Here is a 19,126-nt window from a genome sequence, read left to right as displayed (position 1 = left end):
AGGAAGCCTGATCTTTTGGCACCATTCCTCAATAAGAATCATTAAAAGAATCATTTGGAGATCACATTTATTATTTAATTATTTTATTTATTTATTTATTTATTTATTTTTCTTTGCTTTTCTGGGTTCAGGTTACTTTTTTCCCAAACACTTCTACCTATTGTGACTTGCTGTTTCTCATGTAAACATGACTAAAAAGAAAGTGGATTTTCTTCTTCTTCTAGTGTTTATTGTTCCTTGGCAAAGCAGTTTAGAGGTGCATTATTGCTACCAACTGGACTGAACTGAACAAAAAAGTGAATTTAGGATGGGTAGTGAAGTAAGGTCACAATCAATTAAAAGACCAGTACTGTTCTCTTGTATATAACTAATAATAATGACTGATACAGTCATAATTATTAGTTCATAATAAGTAATTACAAATGTAGCCTAACATAGGCCACGGCCCAATGACACTGATTCGAAGGAAAAGTTTTAGTGACTCTTTATAATTCGTTATGTTTCCTGTTAATATATATAGCCTATGTGGTCTCATTGAATATACAGTATCACAAGACCACATAGTCTGTTGGCTATGTCTGAAAATGTAGCTAATGTTTAAATTACAAAAGTATTTAAATGGTCATGGGAATGGCCTATAAAGAGACAGAAATATGCTGCATTGCAAACGTTGTATGGGTATACTAAAGGGAATTGTCTAAATTAGAAAAATAGAAAATAGACTACTTTAACCTGGAGGTGGCGTTAGATAACCGACTATTTCCCCATAGAGGTAACGTAGGGACAGAAATCTGAAATGCTCAGAGGTACGTTATCGGTTATGACTTGACATAGTGTTGCTATAAATATTAAAGTAACATCCCCCCACCCATACCCCCAGGTATGAGTCTTCCACGTTTAAAAAAAAAACTTAATGGGGAACGTTTCTGTGTAAGACATGTATGCTCAGTAACTTTTATTATATGGCATTAACATTGTTATTACTGATTTATTTATTTAGTTAATTTCATGAGATAGCCTAGATAACTTCCTAACGATCTAAGCCTTTGCCCTTGCAAGGTTCATGGCTTATTTAAAACGGCAGATGGCGTGCTGAGCCACTTTGATTCATTTCAAATCGATTAATATTGGTGAGAAATGTTAGAATTATTATCAGCATAAATGTGCATCAGTACATTATAGTCTTATAATTTGGTTTACAGCTCATCAACGCGTACAAGTATGCAGCTACGATATGCCTCTTGAAACTTGTATCCACGTCTTTCTGATTCACTTTCACAATTTATTTAGGATAAGCTGTGGATGGACCTGAACTCGCCGCCCAACAGTGTATAAAGTATATATATTTTTTATGTAAACACGCGTCTAAATAAATACTATGATTTATTCAGAATATGATGGTGACTAATGCTGTCGCCCGGTGCATTTACGGCATGTAAATCGACAACCCTATGTCGCCTGTGACGTATTGTAAGGTACGTTTGTTCTGAAGCACGACGTTGACCGCGCGGGTGGAGTTCTTCCTGTTAACACTGATGAGCAACGGAATAGGAGGTCGAACAAGGTGACCAAGAACGAGTGCACCCAAAGTAGCGACACAAGAAATAGGCAAAGACGTTTGGCGCGGTTGGTAGAGAGGGTGCTGACAGCAGACAGAGAGGAGTCGTGATCAAAACCACGGTTCATTTGTTTTCTGGTATTTATTTTTGACGAAAGGATCCAGAGATATAACGTTCGAGTCCTCTTACATAAGAGAGTTGGTGCGGTTTAATTTGTATTCTCATTTTCCCGTTGGCCGTCTATCGAAGCTTGCCCTGTGCAAGCAGACGGAAATAGCTTGAAAATGCCTCCCATCGAAAATGACACCGGCAAAAATGAACTCAAAACTCGGATACAGCAGCTTATTGACTCCAATCAAGTGTTGGTTTTCAGCAAAAGCTTCTGTCCGTTTTGTGTCAAGGTAAGGTGTTTATTTTGTCGAAGCGGAAATCCTTGTTAACGTTGTTGGAAAGTTCAATCTTCTCCCGCGAAGTACACGGGCCTGGTCTAATTACTGGCGTTTCTTCTCAGCATTAAAGCAGTCATTGACTTGGCTTTTTTTGAGGCTTTGATATGCAATTAACAAAACAGTTTAACAAAATGTAGTTTAGGTCCACATTTGATGGAGATGATATCGAGAAGTACAATTTAAACACGTTAGGCGCTTATAAGAACGTGGTCCCACTTCTTCAAAAAGTTGGGAAAGTTACATAATTTATAGTTCATAGCTCACTAAACACCTGACGTGACCTCGTGCTGATGGTGTACATTCAATTCGGCACGCATCGTGATTCTAAAGCAGTTCTTGGTGCTTAAAGTTCCCACTTATGTAGTTTAGATTTCTTGTAACGTCTTCCGCAAACACTTGGGCACAGGGACTATTAACTGTACCATAGGACATTCTTGAAATAATCAATATTGGGAATTTAGATTATGGATGTGTAATATTCCAGACTTATAAATAAAGCAGTTTATCTGGGCTAATAGGGAGGTGATTTAGGGATATGTTGTTGGCTTGTTATTTTGGTAACAACGTTATGTCAGTAAGCTGTGGACATAAATATTCCTTTACATTTGTCTTTGTAGGTGAAAGACTTATTCAAAGAGCTGAAAGTCGAGTGTAATGTGGTGGAATTGGATCTCATAGGTAAGACATTTTTTGTTTACTTTACTATTTAGAAAAGCTGTGTGGGCTCCATGCAGTACTGAAAGTTGATTTTGTGTTTAAACTTCCATCAATAAGTTTCTCAAGACAAGAAATTCTCTCTAAAGTTCAGTTATAACACTTAACCATACTCCAAGAGTTCATTGAGTGAATGTTTGATAGCAGACTGTTATTTGGTTGTGAGCTGTACTAAATGTTGGTTTTATTTGACAACAATGTTTACAACCTATGTGTAGAAGGTGTTGAATAAACAGATCACGAATAGCAATAAAATCTAAAAGCCCTTGTTGTAATTGAGAATATGTAGGATATATGTAGTGATAATTGTTGACAGATATTGTACATAAATAATTAATGTACAAATTTAGATTTTTTTGATAAATCAAAAACCCATTATAGTGTGTCAGAAGAATTTATAAATATGATGTCAGTGTTAAGTTGCCCCAGACAGTGCTGTTGTCTTCCTTTCCAGCAGCACAAAACCTGCTGAGTCACTCACTGTTGATATCTTGGCCTCATGCCATATCTCAGTAAACCCCAACCCCTCTGCTCTGTCTTACAGAGTAATTTCCGTCACAGTCTCAGCTGTTTGTTGAAGGTAAATAGGGATTTTCATGAGTAATCACGATAAAATAACATAGGAAAAACGTAATTACTATTGAAAATATGTTCAATCAGAATATATTAATCGCACAGCTACAGCTAAGGAAATTGCTCATTTGTCTGTGGCACTTTAAGTGTAATAAGTATATTGACAAAACTTAGCCTATGTTTCTTGGAATAACTGCTGAAAATGTTCTTGCAAACTTCAGAGCATACAGATTAAAGTTTAAGTTCACAACTGATTAAAGGTAAGTCATATCTTCATAAGACAGAGAGTATTACCACTGTTAGTGGAGAGTATACTTTTACCAACAGGTCAATATCACCTAATACAACATTATCCCAAAAGATTAACATCATTTCAACAGGTAATCATTTCGAACCTATAGTGTCAGTGGCCATGGTATAAGCAGAAAAAGAGACTTTTGAAGTTTGCTGATAAAGAAAACAGGGATAAATAATTGTTTTCATATCCATACAGGGTTAGTAGTACAGCTGTTAGAAAATTAAAATAATTTGTATAAATTCTTTCATACACTTGTAACAGATCTTTATTTCGTATCGGCTGAAATCCAAGTTCATGTATGGGAAGTGAAATCTGAAAAGCCTAAATGGTAACATCCCTCATTGAAGGACTGGATGATATTTCACAATCCTATTAACTTGCACTTTAACTACTTTAATGCTTCTGTTCAGATGATGGACCAAACTACCAGGAAATGCTGCTCGAAATGACTGGACAGAAAACTGTTCCTAATGTCTTCATCAACAAGACTCACCTTGGCGGCTGTGACAAAACTCTGCAGGTAAGGAACAAATGTGTCGGTGTAAGTGACCTGTTTGAAGGGGTTTTATTCCTCCCCCACACTCACTCAAGTGGCTTGTTCAGATGCCAGAAACCATGTACAAACAAGCCTGTATGTATGACTCAAGTAACATTTGAAGCTCAACCCACAATTCATTTAGCATAAAATTTGTTAGAGAATTTGCTCTGCTCTCCAAACCTCAGAAAATCACACCACACAATCCACCTTCATCACAGCAGACCTGGCACTAAAGAACTGGGTGTAACCAGGGGCTGTCAGTGAGTCATGCATATTCCTGCTGAGAAAATACTAGAAACATGAGGAGACAGAAAAACCCATTTACTTTTTCACAACCGTTTTATTTCGCTCTCAAGCATCAGTGACATGTTGGTAAAAAAAAGGGCTTGTATAAAAGTATGTTGAAAATTAAATTTAACTTCTCATCTTGTCCATGTAATTGGATACTCAGTCCATGCTGGGCTAAGTAACTGAAATTTAGTTTGCTGGTTTATGTTGGAAAATGCAAATGAAGCCTTTTACAGTATTTGTAATGCATCTGCTCAAAACGATGTGAATTTGTTGTTAATTAACACTTTTGTGCTGGTTTTATTATAAATGTAACCATTTGTGAGGTGGCTGTTACATGTATTGACTCCAGGTATAATTGGATTCCTTGGTTGAGAGTTGTTGTTCCCCTGTTTTACATGCTCTGTCATCACTGTAAGCTGTCTTTAGTTTCTCATACCTTGCTGCTAGCTACAGTAGCATTATTATATCTGTTAAAGCATGTTCTTCTGGTCATTATATAAAGTGGTGTATGAAGAAGAATCTGATTATGCTGCAATCCAGTTGAAATGAAGTGGAAACCCCAAACCAGCAATGTGCTGGTCAGCTTATTGTATACTCTTCTTCAGTTGATGATGGACCTACTTAATTGTTGTACTGATAAAACATTGTGTTAATGTTTCTGTCAGGCTCATAAAGATGGCAGCCTGCAGCAGCTGCTGAGTGGAGAAAATGAAGCTTATGACTATGACCTCATTGTCATCGGAGGAGGATCCGGAGGCCTCGCTTGCTCAAAGGTAACAGAATTAAGTGCAACATATTCAGACCTGTGGAAGCTTTATGGTAGTCTTTATGGTATCTCATTTTCAAAGAATCAAGAGTGAAACTGAAGCCAATCTTGGTATGTTGTAATCAGTAATCAGTAACCACGTTTGTTTGAGCCATTAGCTGTTTGCATTTGCTTATAGACTGCAGAAACTTTCTTGAAAATTATGAGTTAGGGTAAAGTTGCTGTAACGATTGTTTTGTTGACAATAGGAAGCGGCTATCTTGGGAAAAAAGGTCATGGTACTGGACTATGTTGTGCCCACTCCAAAGGGAACCTCCTGGGGTAATTTCCACTTGAGGATACTTAGTTAGATACATTTGATGCAGTATTTATTTGAATATAATTTGTTTTGTAAATAACCATTTCCTGTTTTGTATTTCTTCTGTGGTGATTAGGTCTCGGTGGAACATGTGTGAACGTGGGCTGCATTCCCAAGAAGCTGATGCATCAGACAGCCTTGCTGGGCACGGCCATGCAGGACGCACGGAAGTTCGGCTGGGAGTTTGAAGAGACAGGTGAGGGCTCAGGGCACCGACCCAGAAGGTCTAGAAGGGGGGACATCACACCGTATTGCCACGGTAAATCAGAAGCATGTCACATCAGTAGTTGCTTAATATCGTTCAACTGATTGTGACTGTTTGTATGTACTCAGTGAAACACAACTGGGAGACCATGAAGACAGCGGTAAACAACTACATTGGATCATTGAACTGGGGCTACAGGGTGTCACTGAGAGACAAGAATGTCAACTATATCAATGCCTATGCAGAGTTTGTTGAACCACACAAAGTCAAGGTAAATGAGAAGTTGTGTTAAAACAGATTGTACAATGTGCTTGTACTGATATTTTACTGGCTTAGTTTCAGTCTAAGGAAACTTGACAAAATAATACAATATGCAACTTCATATTGTGACATAGAATGAGGTCTACCCTCCTACAAAGTTCACACTTCATTTCAAACCAAAACATTTCCTTAATCCTGATAAGGTGCCTGTTTTGAAATGTTGTGTAGCCTGTTGTGGCAGTCCATTGTGTAGTTTTATTTCTCTTGCAACAGGCCTTACTAAACATTTAGCCTCACCTTTAGCTGCCTTTCAGTAATGATTGTTAAAAGCTGTCCTACTTGTGATCATTAGTCAGTGAACATTCCACATTGTATTTCTCTGGTCCTTGTGGAAACTGCTTTAAAAACATCTCCGAGCTTCTGTTGTTTTTCCTGACAGGCAACAAACAAACGAGGGAAGGAGAATTTTTACACAGCAGCTAAGTTTGTCTTGGCTACTGGAGAGAGGCCGCGCTACCTTGGCATCCCCGGAGACAAGGAGTACTGCATCACCAGGTGAGACCACAATGCCATTTTCATGATGTATGTTACACTACAAGCCTGTTCTCATGACAATCTACACTACTGGAAGCCCCATCCAGAGCTCATTTTTCGATCAGAAGGTTGGAATAGCAGATGTCTGAGGAAGCATGCTATGCCATTGTGTGATATATCTAAAAACACAAACACACCTTGATCCTGAGGCTTTTATCATCCACAGGTGGCCTAGCCTCATTCATTAATCGACCAGCTGTCTAAATGTTAGGTAACATTATCCTCAGGTGTCTTTGGTAATAGTGCTGCTGATTTGGCAACTTAAAAATGGTCTTATGACTGCACACTACCGCAAAGCCTAACCTCCAATGATTTTGTGTCGAGTCATTATTTTAAACCAGGATCTATCACCTTAATGCAATCTCTTGCAACCAAATGGGGATTTGAAAGTTGTTTACTGAAGACCACTACAGCTTGTTTTACCCCCACCCTGTTTGATCTCCTCTGTCTGTTTGTCCACCAGTGATGACCTCTTCTCATTGTCTTACTGCCCGGGTAAGACTCTGGTGATTGGGGCTTCATATGTGGCTCTGGAGTGCGGTGGTTTCCTGGCTGGCCTTGGTCTCGATGTCACTGTCATGGTCAGGTCCATCCTGCTGAGGGGCTTCGACCAGGACATGGCTAACCGTGCTGGAGAGCACATGGAGGAGCACGGTGTCAAGTTCCTTCGCAAATATGTCCCTGTGAAGGTGAGTGTATGGCAGACTGCTCTGACTCAACTAAAATACTTTCTGTCAAAATACTAATTTATTTGATTTAATTGTGCTCTGGAAATACATGTCATGCAATTAAATTGAATTGTTTGATCAGTTATACCCATTTCCCATGAAGCTAGCTATAAAGGAGGTGGTGAGGGAAACACTAACTTTTTTACTGTTTTTATACATCTTAACAAGTGGTTGCCACTGATGGCAACTAAAGTCCTATAACTGGAAGATTGTTAGCAGACTTTTTTTCAGTGTATAATTGTACGGCACCGTATTTATCGTTCCATTATTCCATCTTGTGTCAAAGGTTTTGTCGTTCAACTTGAAGCACAACTACTTTTTCCCGCTGACTTTCATGCATTTGTCTGTGTCAGGTAGAGGAGCTGGAAGCTGGCACTCCTGGCAGGCTGAAGGTGACAGCCAAGTCCACAGAGACAGATGAGATCATCGAGGGAGAGTACAACACTGTAAGTAATGATCTATGAATTTATCCTTCCCATAACTCATCTGTTACTAGTGGTAAAGTCGTAGAATAGAGTGGTAGTTATTTGTGATGTTTATTTCTGGAGGTCATAAGTTTTTTTCATATTAAGTAAATAAAATACTTAGTAATAAAATAATCTTGAATGAACAGTAAAAATGTATAAATGAACCAATACTTTATTTTCATCAAAATACTTGAAGAAAATATTAAAACTAAACTCTTTGCTTAGCTCTGCCCTTCTAAAGCTGGCAACCTCAACAGCTGCTTCCAAATGTAGCCAGTTAGCTTCTGTAGCTAGACCAGTGGTTCCCAACCTCGGGGCTCGGGGGCCAGGGTCAGCCTTTCTCAGGTACAAGCAGGGGGGGCTCCAAGGAAAAAAGGTCAGGAACCACTGAGCTAGACCAACAATCAGAACAACTGCTGCCGTGAATAAACACACACACACACACACAGACTAAACCTCTTAATTTTTAAGCTTTAGCTTAAAAAGCGTTCTAATGCTAGCTACCTGTTCAGTTTGCTAGCTAGGCAGGATTTGCACTGTACAGTTTTGCGTCTTTCTATGAGGAACATCTGTTAAGAAGAAGAAGAACATGAGCTGCTGAAGTCTATATTGTCTCTTCACTAAAAGCTACATTGTAAACCAGGTTACCAACCCTGCCTAGTTAGCTTGATAGCCTTTTGAAGTTAAATCATTCCTGGGAGATGTTAGTTTCTGTGTCGTGTACTTACTTTAACATTGTTAATGCTTTAGCAGTCTAGCTAACATGGGCTAACTCGCTTTATCTTGTATTGTTTGTTGCTGGCATTCTTCAGTGGTGGGGAATACCTGATTAGTTAAAGGTGTGATTATGAAAAGTGACATGATAAAAATGTTGCATGATGAGATATATGTATTATTTGGGAAAAAAATACTATTGTAAAATACACTTGATATGACATTTAAAAAAAACTATGGAACAAAAAATGATTGTCTGTAAAACTCCCATAATGAAAGTTAAAGTGATTAAAATTAAAGTGATGAATACTATGTCGTAACATAGATCTCTATCACAAGTTTATTGGTTCACGGTCTATTGGCCTCACTTGGCTAAATGTAGATGTGATGTTTGATCAGCATTTTTAGTTTTTGTTGTGGTCTCAGCCTCAAAAAGCAAAAATGTTGCTCTGATGTTTTGAAGCCAAACAGGGTTGATACCAGACTGTGTAGGGGGATCTAAGAGTAGAGTAGTTTAAACCAAATATAACAGGTTGTTCCTCTTTTTTTCCTGTTCTTTCTTGTGTAAATGAAACATTTGCAACTTTTAAGGCTGGAATTACTCAAGCACTTCTTTTAAACTGACTGACCAATTTTCCTTGTTCTTCAGGTGTTGATAGCAGTGGGCCGAGACGCATGCACAGACAAGATTGGCCTGGACAAGACAGGGGTTAAAGTCAACTCTAAGTATGTTTATTGTCTCATTGTGTATGCCTTTTATTTACATTACAACCATCCACAGGGAGGTCCTGTGCCTTTAAGACTCATGGCAGAGTCATAGTGATTCAGCAGTATTGCTGTCCCATGGCTCTCTGCAGGGGTTGTGTGAGATTGCATTGGGGGATTTAGTGGGGAGAGTGGAAGGGAATCTTATTAGCAAGATGAGAAAGCCCTGTAAAGCAAAACAAGCAAAAAAAACCAAACAATTTACACCATTTAGAAACTACTATCTCATTTGTCATTCTGCTATCATTATATTGCTTTGTCTGCTCTTATATTCAGTCTGACTTTCTGTTTGTTCAATGCATTTCCCCCTTATAAAACTAAACTGAAAATTAAAAGGATTGCATAAAGTTATACATTTTATCTTAATAGTACAAGCTTGGGAAATGTAGTCTTTCTTTGATTATGTTGTCTCTCCACTATTTTATGAATGACTGAATAGTTCAGCCTATGAGTTCAACAGGGATTAAGACAGCGTGAGGCCAGCTTAAAGGAGTGCTCAGTGAGTCATATGCCCCAGTCATATGACCTAAGTAGTATTCATATGAAGCCAACACAAAAGGATACCGGGTTTAGGGGCCTTCAGCAGGTTTGCTTGTTCTGCTGCTGTGCAGTGTAGAATATAATGTGGCTCGTTTCTGCCCTTTGATAGACAGATGGTTTTGTATTATTTGTATTGTTGTTCCTCAAGCCACATACTTAGTTTACCTATTGATGTTTCAGATATGTAGATAAGTTGTAATAAACACTATACACAGTAATAATTAGTAATTAGAATTTTCCCTTTTCACGTTGTTTACATTTATTTTAATTTATATCTTGAAATTTACCACTCTAGGAATGGAAAAATTCCAGTGAACGATGAAGAGCAGACCAATGTGCCCCACATCCATGCCATTGGAGACATCCTGGAAGGCAAGTGGGAGCTGACACCTGTGGCCATCCAGGCTGGCAAGCTGCTGGCAAGACGTCTCTATGCGGGCTCAAAACTCAAGGTACAGATACACTTGCACTGTGGAGCAGCAAATTATTAGGATTAGCTGTTCAAATTTGTGATTTTGACATGTTATCAATAAGCAGGCAATAAAATAAACAAGATAGAGAATATATTTACATTTTAATTGTAGCATCCTGATTGGAACCTTTTTATTGGCCGTGTACCTAGTTATCCCTAGTTCAGCCTGTCACACAGGGGATCTCCATAAAACACTCTTTATGTTCAATTAGAATTCAATATACCATAGAAAAAGAAGTGAAACATTTCAGAATCAGGTTTTTCTGTAGAGTACAATTTCAATCAGAAGAAGAAATTCAGGATATTTGTGCACAACAATTAATATAGTAGGAAGAAAAATGGCGTTAGCCTGACTCTGAAATATGAAAGCAAGTCAAGAATCATAAAGGGAAAATAAACATTTTCCATTACATGTGTACATTTTAAGATCCCAGTTTTTTGTGTCTACATTTCTCCATGGGCCATCCAGATAAGAGCAACATTATGATTTACACTACCGGAACGACTTGATGGCCTCTGCAATTACGTGGGGGGGGGGGGAATGACACATAAGGTCATTTTGGCTGATTGCCAATGCTGATACCTTTAAGTCATCCAGTAGACGTATAAAACATTAGTTATGCAAGCAGAGCAGGATTTTGACTACTTCATCGTGTGACACGCAATAACAGGAGGCTCTCTGTAACAAACAAATTATTTACCTGTATTTCCACAGTGTGACTACATCAACGTTCCCACTACTGTGTTCACCCCGCTGGAGTACGGAGCCTGTGGTCTGTCAGAGGAGAGAGCCACTGAGCTCTACGGGCAGGAAAACATTGAGGTAATAAACACACATCACACAAGACATTCACACATCATCTGAATAATCTATGAGCTATCTGGTTCAGACCAACTATAAACTTTGTAGCAAGTAGGAGTAAAGTGTATCTCTAAGACAGGACCAGTACTTGGTAATCAATGAAGACTTGGAATACATGAGTAAACTTGGGCTGGTATTTATTCTTATTATACACTCCTCATTTATGCTTTCATCACTGCTCAGGCCTGCCTTTTTACAGATTAAAGAACAGGTCCAGTCGCATTTGTTTTGTCTGCGGTTTCCTTCAACCTTCTGCTTGCATGCGAATCTTGCTTGTGCATACATGCTTGTTTCTCTTTATATGGGGTGTATCATAATTACAGCATACAGAAAAACCTGTCTGCGTATTTATGATCAACAGGTTCAGTTTGGTGTTTCTGCTGTATTTATTCAGGTGTTCCACAGTCTCTTCTGGCCTCTGGAGTTCACTGTGCCAGGCAGAGACAACAACAGATGCTACTCTAAGCTCATCTGCAACAAACTGGACAGCGTAAGATTACTACTCCTTTTGCACCGCTCTATCAGTTCTGAGCCCATAGCTACCAACAACTTTGTACTCCTTATTGTGTCACACAAATGATCATGTTACTGTCACACTGTAGAGCCGAGTCATCGGGTTCCACTATCTGGGTCCAAATGCTGGGGAGGTGACGCAGGGCTTCGGTGCTGCCATGAAATGTGGTGCCACCAAGGAGCAGCTGGACGGCACTATCGGCATCCACCCGACCTGCGCTGAGGTAACGCGTCAGCTTTATCTTTACTAACCAGAATTAAATAGATTTGTTTTTGTTTAACCTCTCATCCAGAGCAGTAAGCATTAGGGAGATGAACAGGCAAGAGACAACAGCCTGGCTGCTGCTAGTCCTGCATACACTGATGCAGCAAAGAAAAACATATTGAGCTCAAGCAGGAAGCTGTGTTTGTATTCAGATGTCTTCTCTCTGCTGTATACATGCACTTCAAAACATTAGACATAAAAAATCAAAATACCTCTGCACTTTAGCTTCCCCAAGGTCATGAACTTTGCTTTTTGCTGAAATATTTCCTGCTCCCTCACTTGGCTGGTTGTTCGGACTAGTTCTGTATGAATGATCTCTCTGTGCCAGACACAGATGTTGACATAAGACATAATACAAAAGGGCAGCAACTGGCAACGGCTTGAAGTATTAACAAGTTTGTCTGGGGAAGATTGTTTTTAATTATGTTTAGTTTTTTGTAAAATGTTCTTATGCTGATTTAATGTTTGAAATAAATGTTTTCCATCTACTGTGCTTCAGGCTTTGAATTAATGAGTGTAATTAAAGATGTCAGCATTACATTCAGCATGTAAATGTAGTATGTTTATTTGCATAATGTGCTGCAATTATAAATTGCCTCTTCAATGTTTTTTTAATTACTTGCATGTCCATTTTGTAGGAAAGTTTAGCCGTCACATCTTCATTTTAAATGAATGCATGAGACTGTGAATATATCCAACTTATTCACATTTTATGGAGCTATAGTAGCTATAATTTTACTCAGCATTTTTACCAGTGCATTTGAAAAATGTGAAATCTTTTGTTCCTGAAAGCCTCCTTCATCTGCATAATAAAGCTGCACTGCCTGATGTGTTTCTCTTTTATCCTTTTAGATCTTCACTACTTTGGAGGTGACCAAGAGCTCCGGTGGAGACATCACCCAGGCCGGCTGCTGAGGTTAAACCCTGCTTGTTTAGCGGGCTGCTCTCATATTAGACTACCACTTACCATCTCCTCTCAGTCGACCTTTAGACTCAGTCTCACCTCCAGCCGCATAGTTTACACGGCAGTCGTTTCTCAGGACAAAAACCTAACACCAAAACCAGCGTCTGAATTAGTGAACGCACTTATTCAGGCTCGCTGCAAGCTGAGAGGATGAGGTTGTGCAAGTCTCTAACTTTGGCTTTGAGGTACTTTAAATATGAGGGCAGTCTGCTGAACAGCGGGGTTACTCTGCTGATATTTCCTCTGGGCTCCACCAGTGTCCTTCTCAGAGGAGCACCAATACACACACTACTGCTGAGTATGTGCATGTGTTTGGGCTGTTTGTGACGTCCTGGCCCTTAACCTGAAATACTGAGGTGGGCTGGGATCGATGTCCTTCTGCAGAAGCGCCTGATGGTGGCTCAAACCCTTCGTCCAAATCCCCAACTTCAAACACTTGTCATTCATCCCCAGAATAGAAAGAGCATTCAGACTGAAATTGAGTTTAGTAAAACAGATTTAATTTGGCACATTACCGGGGTTTGAAAAGACAAATGCCTCTGAACTCTGGTCATGCTTACAATGGAAAGTTATTTAATCTGGTTTGTGTGTGTATGTGTTTAAATGAAATTTGTTGCGTCTCTTCTGTTGAGCCTCCTTCATTCAACACATTCCTCTTACCGGGTCTTTAGGAGGAAGTTAAGGTGTAAATGTGGCTGTCAATATTTGTCTTTGCACGAGGGTTTTAACAGAACTTCCTTTATATCTACCAAAATGTTTATCTAAACAAGTCTGCAAAAAGATGCTGAGCAGATAAATGTACACCTCTCAAACCGTGATGTGTTTCATCACAACACTGTTGGGTAGAATTGAATGAAAAATACTACCCGATATGTACTGAATGTTTAAAAAAAAACAAAAAAAAAACATTTTCATAAGTTTACTCAGTTAATTTAATGCTTGTTTCATCTTGCAGTTTGCCTCATTATGTGTATGTAAAAAATATATTCAGTCTTTAAGAGGACAGTATTCTGGCTGCTGTCAGTGTGTGGCATTGTTCATCCATATAAATGACTCGTCTATTGCTGTCAAACCACTGTAGATTACTTATCTTTGAAATTTAATAAAGGAAGAATTTACCTTCACTTTTGTCAGACTTGTGTAAATCATTTTAAAAAGCCAACTGAAAAAAATGTCCTTTCATGAAGTTTCCACATAGTAGCTGTTCCTTTGCAATATGCAGGTTACTTGATACTTAATGAATAGCCCTTAGACAGTTCATCCATTTTCTGCCACTGATATCGAACCAGCAGGTCTTGTGAATGTGTACTTGGTATACTAACAGCGGTAATAATATTGTTTTGGATTATATTTTAACATTACAAAGAAAAAGGCTTTATTTCAGACCATGTTCAGATCATGACAAAATAATATTGAACGAATTGTTTGGAATTCATAGTTGAACCAAAAAATTTTGTAGGAATTATTTTAACTTTGTTTTATATTTCACAGTATTTATTAGTTGAGAATAGAACTATATTGAAAAAATAAAAATGCCACTTTTATATCGGAATATCAACTTTTTTTTTATGTCACATTTTATTTCCAAACATCAACTGTCATTTAAAAATGTCACTTTCGACACTAGTCTAGACATGCATCCAGCCTCTTCATAAGATCAGCAAATGCGAGCAAACCTAGCCTGCTTTTGTTACCATGATAACTTCATAATAGTTTTTTGTATTAATTACCAAGTTATTAATCAATTAATTTTTATAACAGTTCTTTTTTTACTGTTGAGTTGATTTTGTATTGAACACTTAAGGGTTCATAGTCCCTCATGAATATCACTAGCCCCTCCCGCACTCATGACTCATGCCTAAATAATGAGGAGACGAGGTGGTTGGATATTTTGAGTGCTGCTTACACAGAGGTACAGTGGATCAAAATCACCCGGTTGAAGTGGGCAGCCTATTCATGTCACCTACATCAGAGAACTGTGGAGAAATAATAGCATCATTTCCTCTAGGTGTCTGGGTTTCTGTGGGACTATTCAGCCTCCAAAAGCGGCGGTCTGGATCAATAGGGTCTGGGCTGGTGTGAAGCCTTTGTTGGGCTCACCAGCTCACATCTGAGAACACTGTCACCTGCATGGGCTGCCATGACAACTCAGGCTTTGATGCGTTTTATATGGTTTAGAGCCATTTTATTGAGGGCAGTCTACCAGTAATAGGAGCTAATGCCTCACTGCTGTTTATTATTCCATAGCTCTGTTTAGGAAGCTCTGCAGAGGGGTTCTAAGCTAAAAGGCACTCCTGCTCCTGCTACCTGTGTTACGCTAAGTTAACTCACTGTATGAGGAAGGAGTGGCACATTAGATCACAACCGATAAGACAATGCTGGTTGTGTTGCACCTCCTTAAGCTCGTTTGGTGTCTCTTTCCATTTTTAAATCTCTGGTTGCTTACAGTCTTTGTGATCATTTTGTGTCCCTTTCTGCAAGTCTTAATTGTCATTTTCAGTCCTTTTGTGGTCATTGTGAGCCACTTTATTTGTTTGGTATGTAAGACTTTTACACTACATATCACATTCACCCATTCACACACACATTCACGCACTGATGGCAAAGGCCTAAGTGCCGATCTCCAATCAGTATTTTTGCACATTCATACCCGATGGCTATGCCTTCGAAAGCAATTTAGGGTTCAGTGTCTTACCCAAGGACACTTCGACATGTGACTGTAAATGTCAGGGATCAAGCCCCCAACCTTCCAAATGAGAGGCGACAGACTCTGCCACTGAGTCCCATGTCTTTGTCATTTTGTGTCTCTGTAGCACCTATTTTAGCTCTTTTCAGTCACCTGAAACGTTGTTTTTTCTGTATTTTAGTAGTTATTCGGCACATCTTTAGTCATTTTGTGTCTTATTGTAGTCATTTAGCATCTCTGTGGTCGTTTTGTATCCCTTTGTCATAGTTTGCTATCTCCCGGTGGTCATAAGGCCTTTCCTTTTGGTTGTTTTGTGTATCTATACACTTGTTACGTTTTACCTTGAAGTGATTTTGTGTCTCACTGGTTGTTATGTGACAGCTGGGATAAACTCCACCAGACCCTGATTAGGATAAGCAGTGTAGATAATGGATGGATGGATGGATGGACATATAGTCATTTGGTTTGGTGTCACTTTGCATCTATTTATTTGTTCACATATTAGTGAAAAACTAAAATGTATCTTCAAATGATCACTCTTGACATGGAGTAGAAACATGTTTTCACTTCACTTGTGGCTCTGTTCATTAAATGTGTATCAAATGTGTCTTAATATCTGGCAACAACGATCCTACAACTGTCTCAAAAACAAAAACACCCTTCAAAAAAGAAGTAACAAAACCGGTAATGTTGAAACTAGAGCTGGTACAAACCACAGTGGACTTCAGTCTGGGCTCTTCCTCTATCATACCTATCATTGTCGTCATGTAACTTAAATCTATTTGCTTCCCTGCTCGTGGCTGTTATTATCCTCTGTTAAAAAAACATTGTAATTATGTTTCAAAATGAAATATAAGCCTGGAAAGAAAAAGATCTGAAAAACTGTTTCCTTTGACTGCTGCTACAGAGAGCAGCTTTGTGCACAATGTAGATCAAGATACCGTTCCCTGGAAATTCGTAAGTTGCCAGAAGGAAACTGAAGCCTTTACTGACACGACAGTGTATTTACTGAGACATCTAAAGTAATCTCTGTCACACTTTAACTTGCCGGTTTCAACACACTTCTTATCATCTCTGGGTGGGACAAGCCAGTGATGAAATCCCCGCTTACATAATCAAATCTTACACATTACAGCTGTAACTAGAAAATCACTTTGTATGGTGGTTGCAGGAAATGATTAACTAACATCAAAGGAAACGAGTGGTCTGTGAGTTTCAAATAAACTTTAAATGCATTGGGAAACTGTTTAACATGGTTATTGATTAATTTAAGATATAACTGACTTTATCTGAAACTGAGTCATGCAACCAGCAGTGGTTGTACCTGGAAATGTATTCAGGAAATATAATTTCCTGTAAGAATCAGACATGTGTATACAGGTGGAGGCTCCCTATGCTTTTAATCATAGGATAAGACAATAACAGGACGAAATACCCGAAAAATTGCACCCTTTTTTCAAAGAAACTTGGCAAAGGTCCTTCATAAAGTGCAAGCTCTTTCCTCTGCATCAGACATATGCTCATACAATAAAATACTGGACATTGTGTTAGTTTTACTTAAGCCAACTTGTGCAAAAGTATTTACAAATTTAGATTACACTTATGACATACGCAAATAATCTCAACTACTTTGGTTCACATCCTTTGGTCATGCCCTAAGTTGCTTATCCACTCTGAGGTTGCTTACAGTAATTGGCCACTAGAGGGCAGCCCAGTCTTACAAATGACTGAATTCTGCTCTTGCCTCTTTTTTCTGGGCTTAACAGTGATATTTATATAGACTTTATACCATAATCCCCCCTTGTCAATTACAATTTTGAAATGTGAGGCACACTGCTACGCATCGAGGTTTAATCTATTCAAGTATAGTTATACAGCACACATTACTTTCAAACAAAGCATCATCATTTAATCTAGTCTCCTTTCCATTGCATTAGTAAACATTACTGCAGTCAGCATCTTTTGTACATGATGTTTCCCATAAAACAGCATGTCCCCTTGTCCTCCCCCTTTTCTGCTGAAAATGTGTTACTAATGAATCTTCTGGGAAGGTTTTATAAAAGAAGAAGAAGAAGAAGGCTTGCAGTAAATGTGAAGTGTCCCTGCTGAAGTTGAGTTGAGTTTGACAGATTCTTAAAGAGGAAACACACCTCTGAACAGCTAAATGTTGGTAAAACTGTTTCACTATTTTCAGTGCTGTCCTACTATTTACTGTTCTTTATTTTAACTTTTTTAATACATTTATTTAACAGGAGCTACACCCAATAAAGTTAAACTGATTTACTGATTTACTGATTTAATTCTACTTACAGGTGTTTGGGAGTACTTAGTACTACTACATTTGTGGAACATGTATAAAGGTTTTTGTGGCTCTCGGGGGACCTGTGATAAATGTGATGAATTCCCTGAGGTGACACCACTTGAGTCACCACAGACCTAAAGCAGTAAGGCTTGAAAATGTAAAAATCTGCACATGGGCATGGTGGGAAAAAAATAATTTTACCGTACCTTTGTAGCCCCTTCTCATCTCTGCTTGTGGCTAGTGATGATATTAGCCTGTATCAGCATAACAACTAATAAACTGTAAGCATGTTGCACTGTGGGTAATGAAGGCACCAGGTTTAGACAGAGAAGAAATTTAGCTGAATAAAAAAGAAAATATCTTTGGTTTTACTGTGTTAGTCATGATCATTTTTTTCAACTCCAAATAGCGTCCAGCAATCAATTTGGCAGACAGTTTTAAATTGGTAGTACTCTTTTAAGACAAAAGAACATCAAGCTCATAAACAAAACAATCATGACTTCACATACAAGATTTAAAATCATAGAAGTCATGAACAAATGCTGTACAGTCAGTCATACAGTCTATAGCCATGCTAGGAGGTTTGTGAGCCTGTACTTTGGCACAGTGGTGTATTGAGCTCAATGGTCATCATCAGCACGCCAACAAACTATAGTGTCTCTTTGTAGTCATTAGGTATCTTTGGTGTTTTTTGTGTGTCATGTGGTCCATTTGTGTCAGCGACTGTTATCTCTTTGTAGTCAATTTGTGTTGCTTTGTGGTTATTTTGTGTGTCATGTTCTGTCGTTGTTGTTGTTTTTGCGTCTTTTTGTGTTCATTTTGTGTCTCTCTCTTGCTGTTCATTTCTCTCTCTGTAGTCATACTGTGTCTCATTGTGCTAATTTTTTGTTTCTTGGTAGTTTTCCTGCATCTCTTTTAGTCTTTTTGCAACTCTTTGAAATGATCATGCCCCTAACTCTGTGGAACCCTGGGGCCTGTGCCAGGTTGGCCTGTTCAGTAATCCTACCACATCTGGAGGGTCATTGTCATTTATCAGTGTCCTTACAAAGCAGTTTCCAAATAACAACTGTCTGTGCTGGTCACATCAGTAACCTTTGGCCATATATTGATTCTCCTTCACTGTCTTTGTCTGATTGGTCAGTCACTAAGGCCGTGTCAGCTGACTCCTGGCCAGCACCAACCCACCCATGGTTACCCATAATTCCATTCTCTGAAAGTAAACACTCACAGGCTTCACACCAT

The 19,126-nt window shown here is 38.7% G+C and overlaps 1 protein-coding gene across 2 annotated transcripts; it reads left to right on the top strand.

Annotated features, from left to right (window-relative positions):
* The first annotated feature begins 1,622 nt into the window (after positions 1–1,622).
* txnrd3 (thioredoxin reductase 3) lies at positions 1,623–14,020 on the top strand. 2 transcript variants are annotated; one of them, XM_069677720.1, is made up of 16 exons: positions 1,623–1,960; positions 2,626–2,686; positions 4,004–4,113; positions 5,088–5,195; positions 5,437–5,509; positions 5,623–5,742; positions 5,880–6,022; positions 6,452–6,567; positions 7,070–7,295; positions 7,688–7,780; positions 9,165–9,241; positions 10,116–10,272; positions 11,008–11,115; positions 11,549–11,644; positions 11,757–11,891; positions 12,785–14,020. In XM_069677720.1, the coding sequence occupies exons 1-16, from the start codon at positions 1,844–1,846 to the stop codon at positions 12,845–12,847; spliced, it is 1,803 nt and encodes a 600-aa protein (XP_069533821.1). In that variant the 5' UTR covers positions 1,623–1,843; the 3' UTR covers positions 12,848–14,020. The 2 variants fall into 2 exon arrangements, with proteins under 2 accessions (XP_069533821.1, XP_069533820.1); XM_069677719.1 differs by having other exon boundaries at positions 5,623–5,805.
* Positions 14,021–19,126: the final 5,106 nt, after the last annotated feature.

The sequence above is a fragment of the Semicossyphus pulcher genome, unplaced genomic scaffold (genome assembly GCF_022749685.1).
Source record: "Semicossyphus pulcher isolate SPU_LCO1_2020_fin unplaced genomic scaffold, fSemPul1.0.p SCAF_3, whole genome shotgun sequence".
NCBI classification, from domain to species: Eukaryota; Metazoa; Chordata; class Actinopteri; order Labriformes; family Labridae; genus Semicossyphus; species Semicossyphus pulcher.
Note: the sequence above shows the minus strand (reverse complement) of the source record. Positions and strands in the feature narration are given on the sequence as shown.